Below are 24,443 nucleotides of genomic sequence, written 5' to 3' on the forward strand. Positions count from 1 at the left end.
TTTTACTCCGAGTCGGATTCCAACTCGTTTTCTGATCTTATTTTTGCTGAACTGAACTTATTTTTACTGGAACAAAATTATATTTGTTGAACTTAAATTATTTTACAAACTTGAAATTATTATTACCGTAATGAAATTATTTTTATTGATTTTCTATTATAATTCTTCTTTAAGAAAACTGAATTTTACTAAACTGAATTTATTTTTACTGAAATGAAACTATTTTTACTGAACTGAAATTAATTTTACTAAATCGAACTTATTTTTACTAAATAGAAATTATTTTTTTAAGGTAAAGTGAACAGGGCCTAAGTTTGGTAAACTACCCAAAGAAGCTTTACTAGCTTAAATGATACAAACATTACAAATAAACCTACATAACAGCCTTATTTGGCAATTGGTTGTTGACGGTTGGCTGCTGGCTATTTAATTTGGCTTGTTTCACTAGCTGTTTGTAGTGGCTATTTGACTATTTGTTGAATGTAAATATGTTTGGTTAAATCAGTTGTTTGCTGTTGGTTGTAAGTTTGTAACTATGCAAAATAACCTTAAAGGACATTATTATGCACTACTCCGTATGTTCTTATTCATTTATTATTAAGTACTAATTACTAGTTTCTCCTTCCGTCCCCAAAAGTTCGACCTTTTTGGCCTAATTTTAGTCCCAAAATGATTGATCCATTTATATTAAATTATCCACCAATTTACAACAATATTAGTGCAAAATTAGCTTCCCCATATAAAATTTTGTTTTTTCATGTATTTTTAATACTTTCTCTCTCTACTTTTTTACAAACCCCATATATATTTTTCTTTTCAATATACTTTTACTTCTTTTTTATTTAATTTTCTTAATACCCGCGAAATCAACCCAAAAGGGTCATTCTTTTGGAGACGGAGGGAGTACTAATTTTTAGTTATTAATTACTAATACAAAATACTAACTATTATTAATTATATATTACTCCCTCCGTCCCTTAATTACATTCCTGCTTTCCTTTTTTGGGTGTTTTTAAATTACATTCCTACTTTCCCTTTTTAGTAAGTGACTTTTTACCAAATATCCCCAAATTATCCCTAAATAGTGTGATGTGACATTACTTTAATTATTTTTCTATTTTGCAATTAATGGTTGCACAGAAACCATAATTTTCATTCACCCTTTTGAACATTCTGAATCCATGTGCAACACTATAATTGAATATGATTAGTCCTTTAATTTTATTTTTCATAAACAAATATGATTGATCCTTTTTCTTTTCAAAGGATTGATGACATGTGCTTCATTTAATATCATTCTATCTTAGTTTTATTCAAAGACATCAATAAATATCTTGTAATTTCCATTGTACTTTCTAATCATGGGTTTTAAGGTTACTTCAAGTTCCTTAATTCCCGTGTAAATTTAGAATTAAGAATGTAATTAAGGGACGGAGGGAGTACTAATTACTACTCCCTCCGTCCCTTATTGATAGTCCCAAGATATTTACCCCATTTGTTTTTTTCAATAACCATTATATTAATTTTTTTACCAAAATTCCTTCCAATTTGCAACAATATTTGTGCAAATTTAACTTTTTCATGTAAATTTGTTTTTTCATGTACTTTTATTATTTTCTCTCTCTTCTTTTTTGCATATCCAATGTAAATTTATCTTTGCAATGTACTTATACTACTTCTTACTTATGTTTATTAATTCTCGGGAAAATTGCCTATAGACTATCATTAAGGGACGAAGGGAGTAATTACTAATTGTTAATTACTACGGAGTAATTTGTAACTAAAAGTAGTAATTAATAATTAATAATTTGTAATTACGAGTTAGTAATTAATAATTAGTAATTAATCATTAATAAATTAGTAATAATTAGTACTTAATAATTAATAGTTAGTAATTAGTAATTATTAGTACTAAATAATTAACAATTACTCCACTAATTATTACCTATTTAATACAATATTAATTGATTATTAATTTCTAATTATTAATTATCAATTATTATTTATTATATACTAATTACTACTCCCTCCATCCTTTTATTAGAGTCTCATTTCTAACATTTATTACTCACATAATAAGGAGAAATGGAACTCTAATAAAAGGACGGAGGGAGTAACTACTAATTACCAATTACTAATTATTAATTATTAATTAAGGATAAATAAGTAATTTGTTTAATGAAAAGCCAAAAGCCAAAACCAAAAAGCTAGTAAGGTTTTCGACGGAAAAGCGGGGTTTTCAAGCTGAAAAGTCATTTACCAAACATGTATTTTGGCTGTTTGACCAAAAGAAAAAGCCAAAAGTCAATCAAAAAGCTAGCTCAAAGCCATTTACCAAACAAGGTCAATATCATCCTTGCAAAAAACAATTGGTTTGAAAACCCAAGTAATAGTCTTCGAACATGCTTCATGAGATACCCAACGGTACCATTGTTATCTTTGTATCCCATATACCGTTGATCTTGAAGAATGGAAAGAAGAGCATAGAACACACAACTACTTGTTAATAATGTCATAGTAACTTCCCAAAATTCTCTAATATTGTAACTTTTAATTAAGATAGTTTTTCTTTACAAGTACGTGATATATCTTGTGGCATCTTAGTGATAGAAATAAAAAATCATCATGATGTAATGACAACTTATATTAAGTCTGTGTTTTTTTAAGTGCAACAGTTTTCTAAATTAATCGTCTTTTTATTACTCTTCTGTTGTTGACTCACCATTGTTTCTCCTTCCTCCTCCTCGTGCGCTCCTTCCTTTCTCAGCAATAATGGAAGAATTTTTCACCAAGATATCATACAATGACCCAACACCACAACAACACACGAGCCTCAATCGCACCATTTTCGATGTCCATTTCCAGCAACTTCGCCACTGAATTCAGCAAAATCCCTAGGAACAAATGGAGAAATAAAGGGCAGCTGGTTAACCCAAAAGATAAATGTGATAAATTTTTCTTGTGAGCTTTCCCTCATCTATTACTGAAAATACTATATTACTAGATTAAGAAATTAAAGTTCGATAATTAAAAATTAATACTACCTCTGTTACATATTATTTGCAACGATTTAACAAAAACTAGAGAGAAAAAATGTCTAATCATTGCAAATAATATGTAACGGAGATAGTACTAGATTTGTGAAAATGAAGTTCAATTGTAATGAATGAAGTTTGACAATTTAATCAATCCAATGAATAGAAAATTATAATCATCTTACCTCATAAGCTACTTCAATGGTGTAGAGAAAACTTCATGCTTCAATGGAGAATTCACAAAGTGTTTTAATGGCAATTGGAGGAGATAAGAAATAAGGATGGTAATGGTGAAAATTGTAAAATGGGGAAAGAGAACATAGATAAAGATATTTAACACAAATAAGGAGAGGTTGGATAGATTGACAAAAGATATAGACACCCTTATCATCTACCCTCTAAAAAGAGGCCGCCCCAGTTGATCTTTTTGATAAACAACCCAACATGAGTTGTTTATCAAATGACGAACTTGTAAATAAATGACTAAAAATTTGCATTGCTCATCGTAGAACCATTACTGGTATTTAGGCCTTGTTTTATGTAGCCGTTAATGGTAAAAGTAGCGGGTAGCTGTTAGCCTGTTAGAGTATCGAGTAGCTGTCGATTAGTAGTGGGTAGAGGTTAGCTGCCAATGTAGCGATTCATTGTATGAATATTTGGCAAAAATAACAGTTGAAATGTCAAAAATACAATAAAAATAAACGGTAACATTTTTAATGTATCACAAAAAGCTATTCAACGCTACTTTTACCACTAACCGCTACCTGAAACGCTATATTACCAAACACACTTTTCGCAATTTAACCATAAACAATGCATAGTTTTAGCTAATTATTTACAAGTTTGTCATCTTAAGAGCATAGCTCGCCGTTAATGATTTAGGGTGGTTATTAGGTGAGAGAGTGTAAAAATATTACTACCTCATATTATATGCAACTTTGGAATTTTTTATATCTCATAAATAATACACCAAAGTTGCATATAATACGAACCGGAGGTATGATAAATATTTGTAGAGAGAAAAAGAAGGAGAGATAAAACATTAATCTAGTTAAAACTTTAATCAGGTTATTATAACATGGTTATTGAATAAAATATTTACCCTCTTTTGCAAGAATTTTCCACTTATTGAATAAAATTTATGGGCAACCATTGGGATATATTGGTTTAAAAAAGTGGTTACAAATGAGGTGGAAGATAAGGGTGTTCATAAATCGGTCCGGACTGAAAAAATATACTGGACCACCTCGGTCCGACCCCGGACCAGATCGGACCGAATTAATTGGTCCGGTGTTCAGGTCTTGAAATTTATTTTCCTGATCTTCGGTCCGATCCAGTCCAAAATCCTATAAAAACCGGTCTTGGACTAGACCGATTTTTTATTAAAAATATGCATGAAACCTAGAGATGGCAATGGATCGGATTTGGATCGGGTGGAGCTTCACCCGCATCCACCCATTACCCTGATCGCTTCATCCACATCCATCCGTCATCCGCTTCACCCATCATCCATATCTGTCTGTCCATTATCCGCGGATGAAACGGGTGGAGCGGGTGACTAATGGATGAGTATTAAAGTTGTAAAAACTCACATAAACTTTAATTTTCGGTTATTTGTACGATAGTTTTATTAATTTTATTAATAAAAAACGAAAAAAATAACAATTTATTGTTTGAAAAATTAATTTGCAACAAAAAATACATATAATATTCTTGCACATTTCATATTTTATTATTAAAATTCTTAGATTAAAAAATTAGTTTATGTTAAACGGGTGGGTGGATGGTTATCGGGTGAAAAAAGTATCATCCACATCCGATCCGATCCATCATCCACTTCATCCATCACCCGCTTCTCATCCATTTAATTTGGGTTTTCGTCCATTTATTTATTGCGGGTGAAGCGGGTTAATGGATACTCACTTAATATTGCCATCCCTAATGAAACCTTAAATAGTGGTTAAGATTATCCTTAATAAGTTTTGAAAACTTTAAATTTATGAGCTTTTTTGTACTAAATATACAAAAAAAAGACGTTAAAATTCAGATTTTCCTTTACTTTTTTCGAGTTTTTCATAAAATTATTAAAAAAATTAGAATTCTTTTTAAAAAAATTCTTAAATCGGTCCAAAGCGGTCTAGTCCGGGTTTTGGACCGATTCTTTCGGTCCGGTCCAAGTTTGGTCCTAACTTAATCGGTTCGTTTTTCGATTTTTAAAATTCTAATTTTCGGTCCGTTCCGGGTTGATCTAGTTCGGTCTGGTGTGAATACAGTAAAATAGATTATAACCACAGTGATTGTGGTTAAGGATTGGGTATCCTCTAATAATCTAATATTATCTCTATTAAAATATCTATATTAACCCTAGAATTTGAAATCAAAAGAGTTACATCAAAACAATTCACAAAGAAGATTATTCTCCTCAGGTGGTCGAATAGTTGCTTCAAAGGTACTGTCTCTTTAATTTTGATTTTATTGCCCTTAAAAATGTCAAATTGTACATAATTTTGCTGAAATTCATCTGGGCATTGTTCAAATAACCCTCCTTTTTTTTTTTATATAATAATTATTATTATGAAATATGTCTTGTTGGATTTTTGCTGGTTAGATAACAGGACACTCATCCAATTGTTTATTTTGATTATGCTTTCATTAAGAATTAGTTGGGATTAATATCAATTTGTTTGCAAACTAGCCGAAAAATTAAAATTCACCAGCTTTATGACTCTTGATACACATTTGCTATTTATTTGATGAATTCCTTGTTGTTACCATGATAAAATAATAATATTGGGTTTCATTACTAATAATAATTTACTCAACCATAGCAAATGATTATCCCTGAAAACTGAAAGTCTAGGATTTATTTGTCTACCTACTGTTTAATTAACCCGAAAGAGATCGCCTAGAAAAATTGAACAATTCATTTTGTGTTTATTTGGTGAGCTTTGAGGTTCTATGCTTTGTAGAGGATTTCAAAATGTCTTGCTGATTGGAGTTTTTTTTTTTTTTTAAATGACTTGCATTTGTTATGAATTTATGATGGTGTAAAATGTCATTTTATGGAAGTATGATCTAAGCTTTGGTTGTTGAAAGTTATAATTGGGCAAACTCATATTGATGTTTAAATAGATATTATGATGGATTTTACCTTGTTTTTTTGGTTGGTTCTTAATGATATTGTACTTTATGTTTATCTTTCTAGTTAACATAATAATTGCAGTTTACAACAAATAGAATGAATGATGTGTATGAAAGTTTAATCATTGCAAAAATTTGAGTATAGTATAGGATGGTTGATTAACAAAGTAAGATCGTCATTATGGGATATTGGTGCAATTTATATCAGAAGAAAAAATTGCCCTCCCAAATAGATTTTCGTATCAGGAAAGACTAAATTTTAATATTGACACAGACCAGTAATGACTATGTGCAACACTCTTATTCTATTTTATTGCCAAGTTCTTGTGCTGTAATTGTTTTATCCTTATTTATATTTATTCTCTGCTCTTACTTGTGCTATCTTTTTTGTCTCAGAAAATGAAGTTAGAAGAAGTGAACTGTTGCCAGATACAAGAATGGTATCCGAAATTTAAATCTGTCTCTTTAAAGACTGTTGTCCATGAACTCCCAGAATCCTATATTGAGTATCTGTGTGAAGATTATGGCCCCCTTTTGCTTCCCACTTCAGTTTCAAATGAGGACGCCTTGCCCAATAGGATTCATAAACCTGAAGATGAGGAGGACTATCAATTGTCAGAAGGATCTGAAGATGAATCAGAGCAACCACCATCTCCCCCTTCTTTCCCGGAACTTGAATTAAAGATCAAAGAATCAATTGAATCCCTTGATGGTGCTGTCTTTCCCAAGTTAAATTGGAGTTCGCCAAAAGATGCTGCTTGGATTAGCTCTACAGGAACCCTCAGATGCGCATCATTTAGTGACATAGCTCTCTTACTCAAATCGTCTGATTCAGTGGTGCATGATTTGTGCCATCCGTATGATTCATGCAGTGACCAGACTTTGTCAAGACCACCACTTTTTTACCTTGCTCTGCGCAAATGGTACCCCTCTTTGAGACCAGAGATGGAGTTCCGTTGCTATGTCTATGCTCAGCAGCTTATTGGAATTTCTCAATGTGAAGTCACTGCTTATTATCCTACTGTGCTGGAAAGGAAAGTCGAGCTCAAAGATATGATCCATGATTTTTTTATTGATAATGTTGAAGGGAAATTTAAGTCTGAAAATTACACGTTTGATGTTTATGTTACGAAAGATAAGGTCAAGTTGATTGATTTTAATCCATGGGGTGCATTTACATTGCCATTACTGTTTACTTGGGAGGAGTTGGAGCTAGCTGGAAAGTTAGAGGAAGATATTGATTTCAGAATAGTGGGAAGCCAGCATACAGTACGTCCAGGATTAAAGACTGCGGTTCCTTATGATTATATAGATATGAGCGCTGGAAGTGGTTGGGATCAATTTTTGAGGAATGCTGATGAGGAGTTGCAGCAACAGATGAGGTCTTCGGAAGCAGGTGCATAAGCATTTGGTATACTGGAGCCTACAGATTTTAACGTAATAGCGTATATCTTGTAGTTTTCATCCTAGTAACCTAATCTATGTTAGTGTATGTTTGCTATAAGACTTTAATTTATTCTTATTACTTAAGGCTTGAGGCTGTATTAGTTCTGTGGCTACCTTTTTAGTGAAATATTTTATTTCACAGCATGCATGTTCGTTACTGATCTTCCCCTACTCTCCTTCCTAACAATCCACCCTCCCTCTCTCACTCTTTCCCCCTAGAAAACAGAATCAGAGGGTAATAATTGCTTGAAAACAGGCTTTCCTCTGCTCTCTGTAATTCCTCTTTTTTTTACCCTTCACTTTGGATAATGAAGAGCTTATGATATAACTCTTAGTTGATTCTTAAATTTTTCTCTTCACTATGAACTAAGGCAACGGCCCTTGGCCGCTATCAGTGTATCATGCTTTGGTATGTCAACAGGGTTTATGGAAGCTGTTCACTAGGACAGCGATGAATCATTCTATATACATTTCTGCTAAACTTACTTTGCCTGTAGAAAATGTAGAACAAGAAGCTCAGAAATACAGCAGGCTTCATCAGATTTGATCAGTTTAACATTTTATTTGCTCCAGAATCTACAAGATCTAGCTAGAATGTAGTGTCAAGGCCAAGAAACCTGGTGAAGCAATTCACAGCATAGCCAGCTAGCTTGATCCCAGTCTTGTCAGTGATTTTTATTGCAATCAAACAGGTGTGAATATTTATAGGCCATCTGAGGGAACCATTGCAGAGGGTGAGACCACAGAAGTTATTGGTGTCTAAACAAAGTTTACTTCATCGTGGTTTATGTTCTAGTTAAAAGTCGATGTTTAGGAAGCTTTACTGATGAGATTGAGTGACTGCAGTTATGTACTCTAGTGATTATCTGCCTTTATTAAAAAGAGTTGTATGGGGAATTTGTTGATAAGTTTGTGCTTGATTTCCTGTGTTTCATTTTATTAAAAATTGGTATTATGCTTCACACTATCAACAAATTTTACATTGTATCTGTTTTGCTTCCATCTTCATTAATGTTACCTGCAGAAATTTGCATCAGGTGCTGTTAGCAACCAAAATCTATGCCTTCTAGGCTGCTTGTTGCTGCTATTCTACTTCGTGTTTAACCTGTGTTGACACAACATCTTGTGTGAAATATTTCCCCTTATCTAAGTTACGTTGTCTAAGTTTTAACAATATGTTAATACATGTTAATGAAACATACAAAGTTCCACAAATTGAATGATATACTAACCCTGCAAATAAACGCCCCTATACTTCATAAAAAAAAAACAGTGATCCACCCTGCAAAAAAATCGAGCTAGATCTTGGCAATGCAAGTGAGACTATTGGATCTTCTACAAGAACGTATAGCAGCATAGATGGACACCACCGCAATCCCTACACCCACCATTATCAGGAGCACTACAAAGGCATCAGACATGTCTCCTTTCGGCTTTCAGATTTGCTCAGTGGTCGACGAATGATTTAACATATGCACATATAGAGCTAGAAATTGGGTTTGTATATATGCTACATAAAGTGTTTCATATAACGTCTTGCCTAATGCTTAGGATGAAGGCACGAAATGGAAATGGTGAGCATCTCAAATACTCTCTCTGCCTTTTGGTTTTAGTGTTTAGTATGCTAATCTACAGCTTAAGATATTGCGTTACGTTTTTACTTTAGTTTCCTTAAAGAGTTGACGAAACTTTTTAAAGTAAGCATTGTTAATTTGTTATGATAAGATTGGCACTAATCATTTTTTCTTCAAACACAATTGTGTATTTTGTGTGTATAACTTGTCATAAAAAGGAAAATTTTACAATTATTTGGTTTAGGACTTTCGGTGGAGCTAATTGGAAAAGTGAGTAGAATAAAAAAGGGAGTAGTAATTAAAATAAGTGGTTTAAGACTAATATTACTTTCGGGTTTTTCTATTTGATTTCAAACAATGAATCCCATTCACGGAATATCTATGTATACAAATTTTTGTATGTGGCTGGCCACACCACATTTTCTATTTTTTATTTTTCCACGCTAAACCACACATCACCAACAACATATCTCTACTTCACCTATTTTCTCTCTCCTCTTTTCTTAGCTTCTTCCCCAAGTCAGACCACACATCACCAGCAACCATATCTCTACCCCACCCATTTTCTCTCTCCTCTTTGCCAAATTGTTATAATTAAAGCCCGAAATGTAGAAATTGGGTGTCAAATTGTTGTGAAAAATTGCGATTAATTAACCTTAAGATCATCAACAACATTTGAAGTAGTGAAATCAATGAGAACCGAAGAAATGTGAGCTCGTTTTCTTCGTAGAATCTTAGATCGAACATTTTTCGTAAAAAATTCAGCAACAGAAACAACAATAGTAATATGAGCAGATTGTAAAATATTTGTAGGGTGCGACTGGTTTGGTCAGGGGATATTTGTAGGGTGTTACTGGTTTGGTATGGGGCCTACAAGTAACCTTTGAATAAGTAACTTATACAAGTAACCCCTGAATAAGTAACTCATACAAGTATCCCCTGAATAAGTAACTCATATAAGTAACACTTGAATAAGTAACTCATACAAGCAACCCTTAAATTAGCCCATACAAGTAACCCCTGAATAAGTAATCCATACAAGTAACCCTTGAAAAATAAATACAAGTACCCTTGAAAAATACAAGTAATCCCAGGATAAGTAATCTATACAAGTAGGGGTGAAAGTTCGGTGTTCGGTTTGGATTATGGCGCAAACCGAAACCAAACCGAAATAATTCGATTTTACATTTTTCAATCCAAATCCACACCGAATTTTAATTCGGTCCAAACCAAACCGAACCGAATTTCTGATTAGCAAACCGAAACCGATCCATAAACCGAATTTTTTACCAGATGCAAATTGAAGTATAAGAAAACTAAACAATCTTTATAATTATAAACACAAAATTACACAAACTAAACTGAGAATTAATTTTATACAATCAACCATTATAAATTTGTCCACCGATTAAAAAAGAAATTAAATAAATAAATCAGATCTTCTGCTTCATGCATTCCTTCAATAATTTGGCTCAAAACCTCAGATCTATTCATTTCCTAATATAATTTCCTTTGAGTTATAAAAAAATTAAATAGAAAAATAAAATCTTCTGCTTCTGCACCTCTTTACTAATATCATTTCCTTTGAGTGACTGACCAGAGAGGTGGTGGTGAGGAGACGTGGTGGTGGTCGGCGGTGAAGTGGTGGTGATCTGAGGGAAAACGAACAATGGAACACGAGCGGCCGGCGAACGACTTTGAGATACGTTGAGAGCACAAACACCGAAACAAGAACTGGTGGTGAGATACCTTAAGTGGACTTCTAGACTGGTGGTGGTGGACGGACGGAGTGAGGTGGTGAGGGAGAAAAGAGGGGAAATCTAGGGATTTGGTGAGGAAGGTGCCGAGAGAAAGTGAAAGGGAAATGGGAAAAGAGGGGAACTGTTTAGGGTTTTGGATATATATATGTAGGAAAATGGGTTGGGATTAGTGGGCTTAATAAACTTCGGTTCGGTTTTCGGTTTTCGGTTTTTCGAATCTCAAAACCGAATCCAAACCGATATATTTCGGTTTCCATTTTTTCAAACCGATCCAAACCGAAAACCGAAAAAAACCGAACCGAATTGCTTATTCGGTTTGGTTTGGTTCGGTTTTCGGTTTTTATCCAATTTACTTTCACCCCTATATACAAGTAACCCCTTGATCCCCTGACCTTGAGCATACCATAGAATGATTATTGCCAACAAGGCACAAGGAGGGTCAGTTTCATTCTATGACAAGTATTTTTATTATCTTCTCAGATTTTTTGAGTCTTGGACAAAGGCACCGGTGCAAAGGAATCTTTCCATAATATCAAAATGAGATTGTGGTTGTGTACTCTAATCAAGTATTTTGACACGTTATCTAGAAAATTAAAATAATGTGTAATAGAGGAAAGAAAGTGATATGTAACAAAGTCTTGTAACATAATACACCTTCTAAAAAATGGATATATAGATCAGAGCCTTTTTTGTGCAGGTGGCTTGCTGCCAAGTAAGCAAAAATAACGGATCCAGACGCGTGTACAACGGGGTTACTATTTATGCGCATAACGGGGTTACTATTCATGCGCATAACGGGGTTACTGGTTTTGTCAGGGTTATTTGTATTTTTCAGAGGTTACTTGTATTGTTTATTTTTTTTCCAGGGGTTACTTGTATATAGGGGTGAAAGTAAATTGGATAAAAACCGAAAACCGAACCAAACCAAACCGAATAAGCAATTCGGTTCGGTTTTTTTCGGTTTTCGGTTTGGATCGGTTTGAAAAAATGGAAACCGAAATATATCGGTTTGGATTCGGTTTTGAGATTCGAAAAACCGAAAACCGAAAACCGAACCGAAGTTTATTAAGCCCACTAATCCCAACCCATTTTCCTACATATATATATCCAAAACCCTAAACAGTTCCCCTCTTTTCCCATTTCCCTTTCACTTTCTCTCGGCACCTTCCTCACCAAATCCCTAGATTTCCCCTCTTTTCTCCCTCACCACCTCACTCCGTCCGTCCACCACCACCAGTCTAGAAGTCCACTTAAGGTATCTCACCACCAGTTCTTGTTTCGGTGTTTGTGCTCTCAACGTATCTCAAAGTCGTTCGCCGGCCGCTCGTGTTCCATTGTTCGTTTTCCCTCAGATCACCACCACTTCACCGCCGACCACCACCACGTCTCCTCACCACCACCTCTCTGGTCAGTCACTCAAAGGAAATGATATTAGTAAAGAGGTGCAGAAGCAGAAGATTTTATTTTTCTATTTAATTTTTTTATAACTCAAAGGAAATTATATTAGGAAATGAATAGATCTGAGGTTTTGAGCCAAATTATTGAAGGAATGCATGAAGCAGAAGATCTGATTTATTTATTTAATTTCTTTTTTAATCGGTGGACAAATTTATAATGGTTGATTGTATAAAATTAATTCTCAGTTTAGTTTGTGTAATTTTGTGTTTATAATTATAAAGATTGTTTAGTTTTCTTATACTTCAATTTGCATCTGGTAAAAAATTCGGTTTATGGATCGGTTTCGGTTTGCTAATCAGAAATTCGGTTCGGTTTGGTTTGGACCGAATTAAAATTCGGTGTGGATTTGGATTGAAAAATGTAAAACCGAATTATTTCGGTTTGGTTTCGGTTTGCGCCATAATCCAAACCGAACACCGAACTTTCACCCCTAGGTTGGTAGAGAGAGAGGAGGAAGAAGAGAGAAAAATATAGAGGTATTCTAAAATACCTCCTTTTTTACCTCTTTTTTTATTTTTGAAAAGCTTTTTTACCTCCTTTTCAAATCCAAAAGAAAGGAAAGTTGTTTTTAACGTTAGGATTCATTTGACACTAATATTGTTGATTCTTATTATTTTTCAACTAGATTAGGCTCGTGCGATGCACAATTTTAACATTATTTTACGATTTTAACAATATTTTTAGCTTATTTGTGTGTAATATGCACGTAGTACAAATAATTTAAGCAAAATCTAATTAAATGAGAAATTAATAAAGAGTTGAAATCCCAATTGATATAATCTGTATAAAATATACGGAGTAGGAGAAAAAGATAATGTTTATAAGAAAATGAGCCAGTCCTACCTTCCTTTAATTTCTCCAATGGAAATTGCATATAGTCAATTTAAATATAAAATCTGTTAGGAAAATGTATAATTAATTTACCATTTTCAAATTTTTATTTATGTTGAAAAAAAATAATGATGTCATTATTAGTTTTGGGGGAAAACTTTTTATAAGAGGTTGACATGTGGAAAGTAATGACATCGGCGGTAATTAATTTAGTTATATTTATAGATTGGATTTATATTAACGGGTCAAAATTAGGTCATGTTGAATCAAAACCTCACATCAGTCAATTGAGTTTGACTTTGGAAGTTTGTGTTTATGAACTTATGATATGCAAACATTTTACTAAAAAATTGAAAAAATTTGCAAATTGCAGCCATTTGAAACTTGTATTTTGCAAATTGTAGTCCAAAAGTTGTTATAAATTATAAATTATACCCTAACTCAATTATTTTATCGGTTTGCGTGTCGAAAAATGTTCGGTTAAGGTTTTACTGGCCATTAGTCATTAAGGGCCCAAATTGAGCTTGAAATTGGCAAAAAATTAACGTAAGTGCCTCGTTTTTACAAGAAAAAAATAGTTGTTCACAAATCGATATATTTTTGTTACACAAAACGAGGCACTTACGTTTTTTTTTGTCAATTCCGAGCTCAATTCGGTCCCTTAAGAACTAAGATGACCCATAAAACCTTAAACGAACATTTTTTGACACGCAAATCGATGAAAAAATTAAATTAGGCTGCAATTCACAATTTATAACGACTTTTGGGCTGCAATTTGCAATTTATTTTTTTCTAAATTGCTGCAATTTGCAAAATACAAGTTTTAAATAGCTGCAATTTGCAAATTTTCCAAAAAATTGTAAAGATTGAAATATTGTACACAGTCATGCAAAAACAAAATTTTCTTTTTACTGTTAGGAAAAGGACCCTACTCACAGGCATATCTCATAGGTCATGCTAGTCTAGCTTTACAGATCAAACTCATCGAAAGTGAAGGGGTAAGCCATAAGGATAAAGTGAAACCCCACCCCATAAAAGCCTCTAATGAGGTTTGTTCCCAAGATTTTTAAGGCCTCGATTGGTAATTAGTTGGTAGTTGATTAATATTGTGGGTTGTTTTTACTGGTTTGACTATTTGATTGTATTATAGATTTGAATAAGAATTGTTTATTCGGTTTTCGGTTTGAATTTAGCCCAAATCCAATCCAATCTGATCCGGAACAAATTTCGGCTTTTAATTATTAAATCCAATCCGATCCAAATTCCTTACCAAATCCAATCCAAATTATAATTCGATTTTTTGGATCCAAAAAATCCGAATTAAAATATGTTGCTAATTTTTTGGGCCTAATGCGATTATAAAAATAAAAATGCAATAATAAAAATTCAATTCTTGATAGTATAGTTGTACATGATTAATACAAGTATTGAAAACGTAGGTTTGCTCAATTAATACTAATATAATCATAAACATAGTTTAACATAATTATATTACAAATACTTTTTTTTTATTTATTTTTATAAAATAACGCTTTCCTATTTCGGTTTTTTGGATCCGAATAAGGTCAATTTGATTCGATTCGAAAATTCGAATTTGCAGAAGAATTTAATCCAATTTAAAGTTTGGATCGATCCAAATTGATAATTCGGTTTGGATTTCGGTTTTTATCTGAATAATGAACACCCCTAGATTTGACTGGTTGTAAGTGTATATAATAACCAAAATCCTAAATGTTTAATAAGCTAATTTCAAAAAGTTTCTCTTCAAAAAACACTTTTCCAAACAAGGCTTAAGTGATAAGTCCAAATCCTTATAGGCCAAACCTTACTTGGTACAAAATTTGTGTTTGTAGACCATAGACAATAGTCTAGACTAAATGATTTTCACATGAAGACGCCAACCCTCCTTGTGTATTGCTGGCATAAATCATTTGCTTAGTTGCACTTGAACAAGGGTTCAAGGGTTGGTAAGGAAGAAAGGAATGTGAAAAGAAAAAAAATGAGGTATTCTAAAATACCTCTTTTTTTAGACTGTGGAAAATCGTTATTGGCAATATAAAAAACACATTCACAAATGCATACTACATTATGAAGTAAGTAACCTAGTAATATACTACGTATAAAGTTATTTTGACGAATTATTTTGCCCTAACAATCCAAGTATCCATGTTGAATCAAAGACACTCCAGCACAACTGTAGATATCGTTTTAGACCAAAAACAGCGTTTACAATGCTTCTGCACGGTACTAGTAAAGGTAGTAAATAGTAATTACTAATTAGCTTGCAAATTAATTAACCAATCAATCTTCAGCAATGCTTTACCGTCTCTTTTTCATCTCTTTCCTTAACATAATCCTCTTTCTCTCTTCCCTTCACACAAACCTGTAGACACTCTGGATAAGGTCAGACTGCAGATATTCCGGTCTCTATATTTCTTAGCTTAACGCTACAACCCAAGCTGCACTATTAGCCTATATCAGCTGCTATACATCTAATATTAGGTAAGATTAGTAAAAGGATATGGAAAGTTATAGTTGTATTGATTAAGAAATAATTGATGGCTAAAACAATAAGGGGCTGTTTGGTTTACACAGGGTAAACGGGGAAATAAGCCACCAATCCACACAACCACCGAACCACCACACAACCATCCATGTCTTTCAAATCCCACCTATTTCAGCCACCACCCAGCCAACTCGCCGTTCGCCGCACTCCCTCCACCACTCGCCGCCGTTAGCCGCAACCTCCTCGCCCTTCGCTGACCCTCCTCTGCCCCCGCAAAGTCGTTCCCGCCCCCGTGAAACTTCCTCAGCCCCCCGCAAAATCCTAAAAATCCTAGGGTTTCGAGGGTGGTGGGAGGGTTGTCTGACGGTTTTACGGGGAGGGGATTTTTAGGGTTTTGCGGGGGGCTAGGGGAAGTTTTACGAGGGAGGGGAAGGGTGGTGGAGGTGCGGCGACCCGTCGGAGGTAGAGCGGCGGTGCGGTGGCTGACTTTCCGGTGGTGAGTGTAGTAAGAGGGTGGTTGTATGGTGGCCAAGGAATGGGAATGGGAAAGTCTAGGAGGGGTGGGGTGGGGAATGAAGTTAGAGGGATTTGGGGGAATGAAGAGGGTAAAGGGAATGGGAATGGGAATGGGAAAAATGGTCTAACAAACAACAAAGGGAATGAGGGCACATGATTCCCATTACCTTTGATGATTAACCCCAACCAAACAGCCCCTAAGATTGTCATGTAGAGCGATTCAGTACAGTAAATACTATAACAACTTAAAGTAGATCAGCACAAAGGTAATCTATCTTCTCCTTCTCCAGTGCAGTCGTAGCATTTTAGCTAGTCCTAAAAGAGCATACACAATCCTTTTATCTATCAATGATTTGCAGGCATTACAATATAAATGTAAGGAAGCAGACCAATATGTTGGCAATAACGAGCACAGACAGCATTTACAGTGAATCCCTGGTCAATTCTAGTATTAACGGGCCAAACAGACTTCTGGTATAAGACTAACCGCAGGTTGCTGTGCATTTGGTGCCTTGGTGGGCTTCAGCAGCAGTGGTTTATATTGCTAAATGATTCATTGAGTAATGATAACACAACCTGAGCAATGATGATCGCTTGACGAGTTAAGATGCACCTTCTATATCCCTGTACACTTGTACACTTTCTGCTATAACCCTTATTTATGCTTCACCTATCATCAGATTCATCACCCTATATAATCTCTGGTACATTGCACTGATTCAAAAACATTCCGTGAGAACTATGAACTAAAGCAGTGAGGTCTGGGCTAAGATTTCATCAAATTTACTACGACATCAGGTAGTGAATTAACATAGCCAAAACAATCTCCAATATACAGTTGTAGCATTTTGGTTATTACACAGATTTGCATATGATTCTTCTACTAATCAATAATCATTACAACGACCAAGCTATAATCCACAACGAATCCATTATTTGTAGACATTGTAGTCATAAAGATCGTACCATGATTCTTCTATTAATCAATAATTGATTGATTAATGTGGCACTCTAAGATAGCAATATTAGCAACTCCCAATTCTCTGATAAATTCAACCCTTACTATCTCATTCAAATTCCAACATTTTGAATCAATATACTATTACTTGTTCTTGCAATGTACTTCGTATTCATTTCGAATCGTTTATGACAAAGCATTCTTAGCAAATCATATACTTTATACAATGGACTCAAGGACTAAAACCACACAAAAGAATTAAACTAATGCATATATTTGAAACTAAACAATTACATGACAATAGACAATAAGCATATCAAAGCTTTTAAATAACAATTGCATTCTTAAAAATCAAATGATCATGTAACCACAAAGTATAACACTATAACATACCCTTTCTCTAACTTTTCTTAATAGGTTCATCATCATCTTCAATATCCCAACTCAAATCTTCATCATCCTCAGCAACACTCAACCGTTTTCGCAATTCCTCCCGGTTGCTCGGACTCCCACCACCATCCTCAGTTTGCTTCCCTTTCTTCTCACCAACATCATCATCACTACCAAGATCCTCAATCTCATCCCAACCAAGATCCTCCTCCTCTTCCTCCTCTCCTCGAGATGGTTGTGTCGAAACCACTGTTATATCACTATCCTTACTCCCCTCCGAGGGTGTCTTCTCATCCACATTCTTCTTCTTCACCTCCTCTTCCTCATTCCCTCCCGTTTTCGCCTCTTCATTCGATTCAACAACACCGCCTTCGTCTTTCGCCTTCTCTCCCTTCTCCTCCTCCCCTACATTATCACCACCATCAACATCATGTTGTTTCAGTTCATCATCTTCTTCTTCTTCATCATCAACATCCCAGCTCAATTCTTCATCCTCATTCGCTCTTTCGACTAATCTTGCCCTAACACTCTCAGCTTGCTCCAATTTATAAACCCTAAAATAATACCTATACCAAAACAAATCATGATCAACCAAATTGGGAACAACCCTTTTATAAATCCCTTCCATAACCCCATTTTCCCTCATCAAATTCCCCATTTCTTCACTCTTTTCCCCCAAATTAAACGACGATTTCCACTTCTCAAACTCACCCAAATCCTCAAATTCCTCAACATACGTATTCACATCACATTGAATCCCCCTCAACTGCGCATCAAACCTACTGTACTTCCTCCCATCAATTGGATTCAAATTCAACCCCGGATTCGATCGCGGGCTCGAATCCGGGTTCTCAAGATCCGAATCACTACCTTGAGCAATAATCTGAGCAGTAGATTTCCAAACAACAGATCCAATATTATCAATTGCTTGACCAACAGATTCAAGGGATTCTTGAGCTTTAGATGCACCAACTTCGAGAGATGAACTTGCAACCTCTTTGAAAACCTGGGTTTCAATCTTTAAACCAGAGCTGAATTCCTGCAAATCACGACGGTATGTTTCGATTACGGATTCGGATTTTGTTGCGAAGGTTTTGATTAAGCCGCCGACGAAACCCCATGTGGGTGGTGCTGTGGATTGATCTTCGGGTTCGGGTTCGGGTTCGGATTCGGGTTGAAGGGGTTGTTGTTGTTTGGGAGAAGATTGTGGTGATTGAGGATCGGGTTCTGGGTCTTCGTCTGCGAAGACAGATTTGAAGAAATTCATTGCAGAATACAGAGGAAGGAGAGGAGAAGGGGAGGAGAGAGAGAGGAAAGAAGAGGGGGAGATTGAGTGCAAGTTAAAGGTATTTTATGTTGTTTTTGTTTTAAAAAAGATTGGGTTAGGGTGTATCCTAATTGAAGTTAGATTAAGGGGACGAGGGACGAGTAAACATGGGCAACGGGCCGTGCCGCGATGGGGGGCGTGCCGTGCCTAATTTTGGCACACCCCAGCCCACGGCACGGCCCACGTGTCTGGCGGGCCGTGCCAGGCCGCGGGCCAAACCGTGCCTTTTTTTTTAAATAATAAATGTAAATAAAAACGATATATATATTTTTTAGTACAACTTAATTTTTTATAAATAATGTGATTAATTTATGTTTATGTTAGTGTTAATATATTTTGTTTTGAACAACTTTATTTTAATTAAGGTTATATAAATTATTTATCTAATTATGTTTAAGTTTAAATAAACAAATAAAAACAATTGTATTAATTTAGCAAAAAACAACAATGCATATAATAAAAAAAAAAATTACGAGTGCGATAATTCGAAAACACAAAAAATTGAAGAATAACTTAGTTTATTTTATCCCGGTAGCCGGTACGATAAATCGATAATACAAATAATTAATGATAATTAAAAATCGTACAATATTTGGTGAATAACTTCATTTATTATACGGAATACGAAGTTCGATAATACAAAAATTGTACAATAGTGTATAATGTAAATATGTAATAATGTAATTATTATTGTTCGTCTTCGTCTTCGTCTTCTTGTGGTTCAAGGTCATCGGCCAATTGAGTTGATTGAGAAGTATGAGAACTAAAAGAAGTTGACGTTCCTTCATCGTCGTCGTTTTGTGCATAAGTACGATCTTGAGAACGAGTTTCGGCATCCAACCAATCCTTGAAGCAAACACACATTTCAAGTGTTTCGGGTTTTAGTCTTGTTCTTCTATCGTCTAAAACCCGTCCTCACGCACTAAAAGCTCTTTCGGAGGCAACGGAGGAGACTTGGATAGCAAAAATATCACGAGCCATTGCCGACAAAATTGGATGTTTCATGGTTTGTGATTTCCACCAATCAAGGATGTCGAGGCCAAACTTCTCTTCATCGTCCATGCCTTTCATGAAGTCGTAACTTAGGTACATTTGCAACTCCGAAACATCGCTTTGTGTTCTCCTAGTTGATGATGATTCCGTACCTGAAAACTTGGACATCATGTTAGCAGCTTGTGCAAATAAACCTTTGGCCCGTTTACTTACGTTTTTGGATGTTTGAGAAAGGGCAAATCGAGACACGGTTCCATATTTAGTTTCATAAACTCTATATAAAGAGAAAAACTCATTAGTCACCTTATTTTTAAAAGTTTCAACATCATCTTCCAAATTCATGTTACTATAATAAATATTAATTAATATAAAAGTGCCATCCTATTTTTGCCTAGGATCTAAAATAGAAGCAAAAATATAAATCATAGGAATATCAGTGTAATATTTATGCCCATTTTCCTCCATAGATGGAAGATATTCATGATATTCATATTGTGATCGATGCTCGGCAAAAAGTTGTGCAAGTAAACATGCATTGCTAAGAAAAGAACGGGAACAAGGATTATATACAGAAGAAAAACAATGTGTCATACTATATAGTAATTGTAAAAATTGCATATATTTTTCACAATTAGCCCAATCATCTTCTAGTAAAGCACATTGTGGAAATTTCATATTATAAAAAAATGTTAAATCAACCTTGTACTCGATTGCCCGACTCAACATTTCATAGGTGGAGTTCCACCTAGTTGGACAATCCGGTGCTATTTTTATAGCCTTTCTCCTTTGTTGCCTGCAAAAACCTTTCCATTCTTGATATCTCAAGTTAGAGCTATTAATAGACATAATAGCATTCCTTATTTTGTGATAAAATGGACCAATTGCTTGTGTTCCATCCTTCACACACAAGTTACGAACATGACAAATGCATCTAATATGAAGTGCTTCTCCATCTAATACTAAATCGGTCAATTGGGGTTTAACCAAATTCGCACTATATGTCATAGAAGTTGCATTATCAAAAGTCATAGACATGATTTTATCCCTAAGACTATATGCATCAATGGCTTCCATTAAATGATGAGAAATGTTAAGACCGGTATGAGGGTATTCAAGAATTTTAAAATGAATGATGCGTTTTTGTAACAACCAATCATTATCCAACCAATGACAAGTAACACATAAATAGTGAAGTCCGTATCCACTATCCCATGCATCGGCAGTTAAAGAAACTCTACTAGGAAGATTAGCCAATTCATTTACTAATTTCAATTTATACTCTTGATAATTCTTCATGGCAGCAGATCGAACAGTTTTTCGGGAGATTTTTTTTTGTTTGGGTTGTAGTGCTCGGTTAATGTAGTTGTTAAAGGCATCATTTTCGGCGAAAAGAAAAGGTTGTTCGGCATGTACAATCATTCTCCCAAGTTCATCCCTATCTCTCTCATAACTATAAATGAAGCCTCGTGGATGGAAATGAGAAATTTTGGGTTGGGCTGGATCATTAGATGGTCCACTACATCTTTTTGAATGTCTACTAAGGTGTCCCGTCCCTCCCTTGGTATCGGCCGAGAAAATTTTACTACAAGTCCGACACCGGGCTTTGGTTCCATTTTTACTCAATTGATAATGTACCCAAACTTCACTCTTTCGGTTGGTTTGAGCAAATTCCTCTTCGGTACACCACTCTAATATGTTAGGATTTTGGGTGTTAGGCATTTGGGTGGATTGTTCACTCGACCCGGAGGCTTGTGTTTGGCTACCTTGGTTACTAGGAATAGAAAATTCATGTTGTGATCCGTATAAATGAGGTGAGAAATGGGTTTGTTGAAATCCTGAACTAGGCATAGTCCAAGGAGCCATATCATCCATTTGTTCGTGCCCTCCCGTGGTTTGGGGATGAAAGAAAGGGATGGAAGTGTTTGGAAAGGGCATGTTAGGGGAGTGAAAGGGCATGTTAGGGGAGGGAAAGGTGTTGGGGGGCATTGAAGTGTTTGGGTTTGGTGATTCCCTACGTTTTGACTTGGCTTTTCTAGAGGAGGAGGAAGTGTTCGGGTTTGTTGCCATAATATTTAATAATAATAACAACAACAATAATAATACAAATAACAAATTAACAATAACAATAATAATAACAATTGACAACAATAATAATAACGATAGCAATAAGAATTAGTAAGTAGTTTTTATATAAATTAAGTTTTCAAAAATAATTATAATAATAGTAGATTACTTAGGTCAATGAGATCCCAGGTAGGAGAGGTTAGGAACGACGTTGTCCAGAGCCCAAGTCCCGCCTTAGACAGATTTCACTAACAATCTAAATTATCCACAATAAAAATAAAAAGTAGTTTTTATATAATTAAGTTGTTCCAACTTCCAAGAAAACAATAACAACAATAATAACATCATCATCAACAACAACAACAATAATAATAATAATAAAATAATAAATAATAATAATAATAATAATAATAATAATAATAATAATAATAATAATAACAAATTAAAATAAAGTTGAGTTAGATCTTACAATGATGCTTCAATTGCTTTCCCAAATTTATAATTTCCCGATCCCGAATTTATAATTTCCCGAGTGTAAATATAAGAATTTTTTTTTTTTAATAATTTTAGTAGTAGACTAATAAAAGTAAAAATGTAAAATTTATAAGAGAGTAGAAATTTTTTTTTTCTTTGCACAAAAGAGAAAGAGAGTAAGATTGTAGGAATTAGAGAATAAGAAAATTAGAGAATAAGAGAGAAGAGATAAGTTGATGAATTGTGAAAATTTTGGAGAAAGAAATGAGGTATTTATAGGGATTTTGGGTGGGAAAAATGGTCGTTTTATAGCCGTTTTATAGCTGTTGGAAAACGGCTACTTCCAACGGCTAGGCACGGGCCGTGCCGTGCCGTCGTGCCGGCCCACGTGCCGGGTACCGTGCTGACCGCCGTGCCCGTGCCATTTTCCGAACTTTATGTTCACGGCACGGCCCACTGGTGGGCCGCCGTGCCGGCGTCGTGCCGGGCCCGTGCCGCCCGCGTGCCGGCACGGCCCGTGCCCACCATTAGGGACGAGGGTCGAGGGGCAGATTTGTAGGGATTAGGGAGTACTATTGAAGTTGAACTTGGTTTAAGCAAAGTTGAAGGTTAAGAAACGGTTTGGTTCAACTTGTTTCATTTTGTTACTACATCCATCACATAAATGAAAGCATATTTCATATTTTTCACGGGAATTAAGAAAGTTGGAAATTTTTTAAAACACACGATTAGGAAGAACAAATATGCATACGAGGTTACAAAGAAAGACAGAGTGATTGAAAAGGTAATATTGAATAAATGGAGAAAGAATTTATTGTAAAATGATGTCAAAAGTACAAAAAAAAAAAATAAAAGAAAAATGATGACAAAAGAGTGGAATATTGTCAAAAAGTATTCTTTAAATGGAAATATGCATGCAATTTTTGTTACCCTGAAATAGAATACAGGTTTCTAGTTATGTGACAAAGGGAGTATAAAATAACTTAATACTCCCTACTAAGTGCTTTGTACTGTAGTACGTTTCCTAAAAAAAAAAAAAAAAAAAAAAAAAGTACTTCGTAGTACGTATTTTTGTCAAAACAAAGGTGTTGTTTGTTTGATATGAGAATTTACTTCCCATAAGAATTTGTATTTCATGGGAATTAAGTACTTACATCTAATTCCTAGAAATTGCCTAAGTTGTTTGATTGAGATGAAATAAATTGCAAATCATGGGAATTTTGACTTACCTAGGAAGGTCGGGTAAATAGCTTTCTATGTTATGTGGAAAGTCACAATTCCCATGAATTTGAAATTCCCTCATTTACATTTTTTATTATCAACCAAACAACTCATCCATTTTTAAATTCCCATTATTTTTTTACTTCCCCCATTTTCTTTATGTAACCAAACAAGCCCAACTACTCCCCATCAAATTTTTACAAGCGTTTCATTTACACTTTTTGTACTATTCGTTTGACTAACTTTGACCAATGTGTGGAAATTATACGCAAGAAAAAATATAGTCTTGTAAATACTTATTTTGCTGGAATCATCTCATTGAATAGATTAATCAATATTTAGTTATTGTATATATAATGATTTTTAATTTAAAAATATTATTAATCAAAATTTTGCATTGACATGTGTGTCAAGTTCCAATGGGGCACTAAAAAAGACAGAGGGTTTATGTAGTAAGATAGATTAGTTTAGGTAAGAAATTTACATGTTCTAATTTTTATTTGCTTATTGCTAAGGCCCTATTTTATTTAGAAATTTTTTATATATATCCAATCGTATGGTGCATACAATGGTTTTTGTTTATTTAATATTTTTTGGCTCATTTTAAATGTCTAGTCTTCACCTTAAAAAAAAATAATCAGCAAAAAATATTTAGTTCAGTAAAAGTAATTTCAGTTGAGTAAAAATCAGTAATTTATTACAAAAAAATTAAGTAAAAATAATTTTAGTTTAGTAAAATAATTTAAATT

General features: G+C 34.4%; 1 protein-coding gene and 1 pseudogene across 2 annotated transcripts; one reads left to right on the forward strand and one right to left on the reverse strand.

The window, feature by feature from the left end:
• The first annotated feature begins 5,456 nt into the window (after positions 1 to 5,456).
• On the forward strand, positions 5,457 to 7,706 carry LOC145576334 (uncharacterized; annotated as a pseudogene). Its single transcript, XR_014098363.1, has 2 exons — positions 5,457 to 5,484; positions 6,573 to 7,706. The product of XR_014098363.1 is annotated as an uncharacterized LOC145576334 (transcript).
• Positions 7,707 to 16,540: 8,834 nt separating this feature from the next.
• LOC145574604 (uncharacterized) lies at positions 16,541 to 18,977 on the reverse strand. The gene is made up of 2 exons (XM_081632433.1): positions 17,619 to 18,977; positions 16,541 to 16,981 (listed from the first exon to the last, which is right to left on the reverse strand). The coding sequence occupies exon 1, from the start codon at positions 18,880 to 18,882 to the stop codon at positions 17,626 to 17,628; it is 1,257 nt and encodes a 418-aa protein (XP_081488559.1). The 5' UTR covers positions 18,883 to 18,977; the 3' UTR covers positions 16,541 to 16,981; positions 17,619 to 17,625.
• Positions 18,978 to 24,443: the final 5,466 nt, after the last annotated feature.

This window comes from Chenopodium album, chromosome 13, assembly GCF_948465745.1.
Source record: "Chenopodium album chromosome 13, dcCheAlbu1.1, whole genome shotgun sequence".
NCBI classification, from domain to species: Eukaryota; Viridiplantae; Streptophyta; class Magnoliopsida; order Caryophyllales; family Amaranthaceae; genus Chenopodium; species Chenopodium album.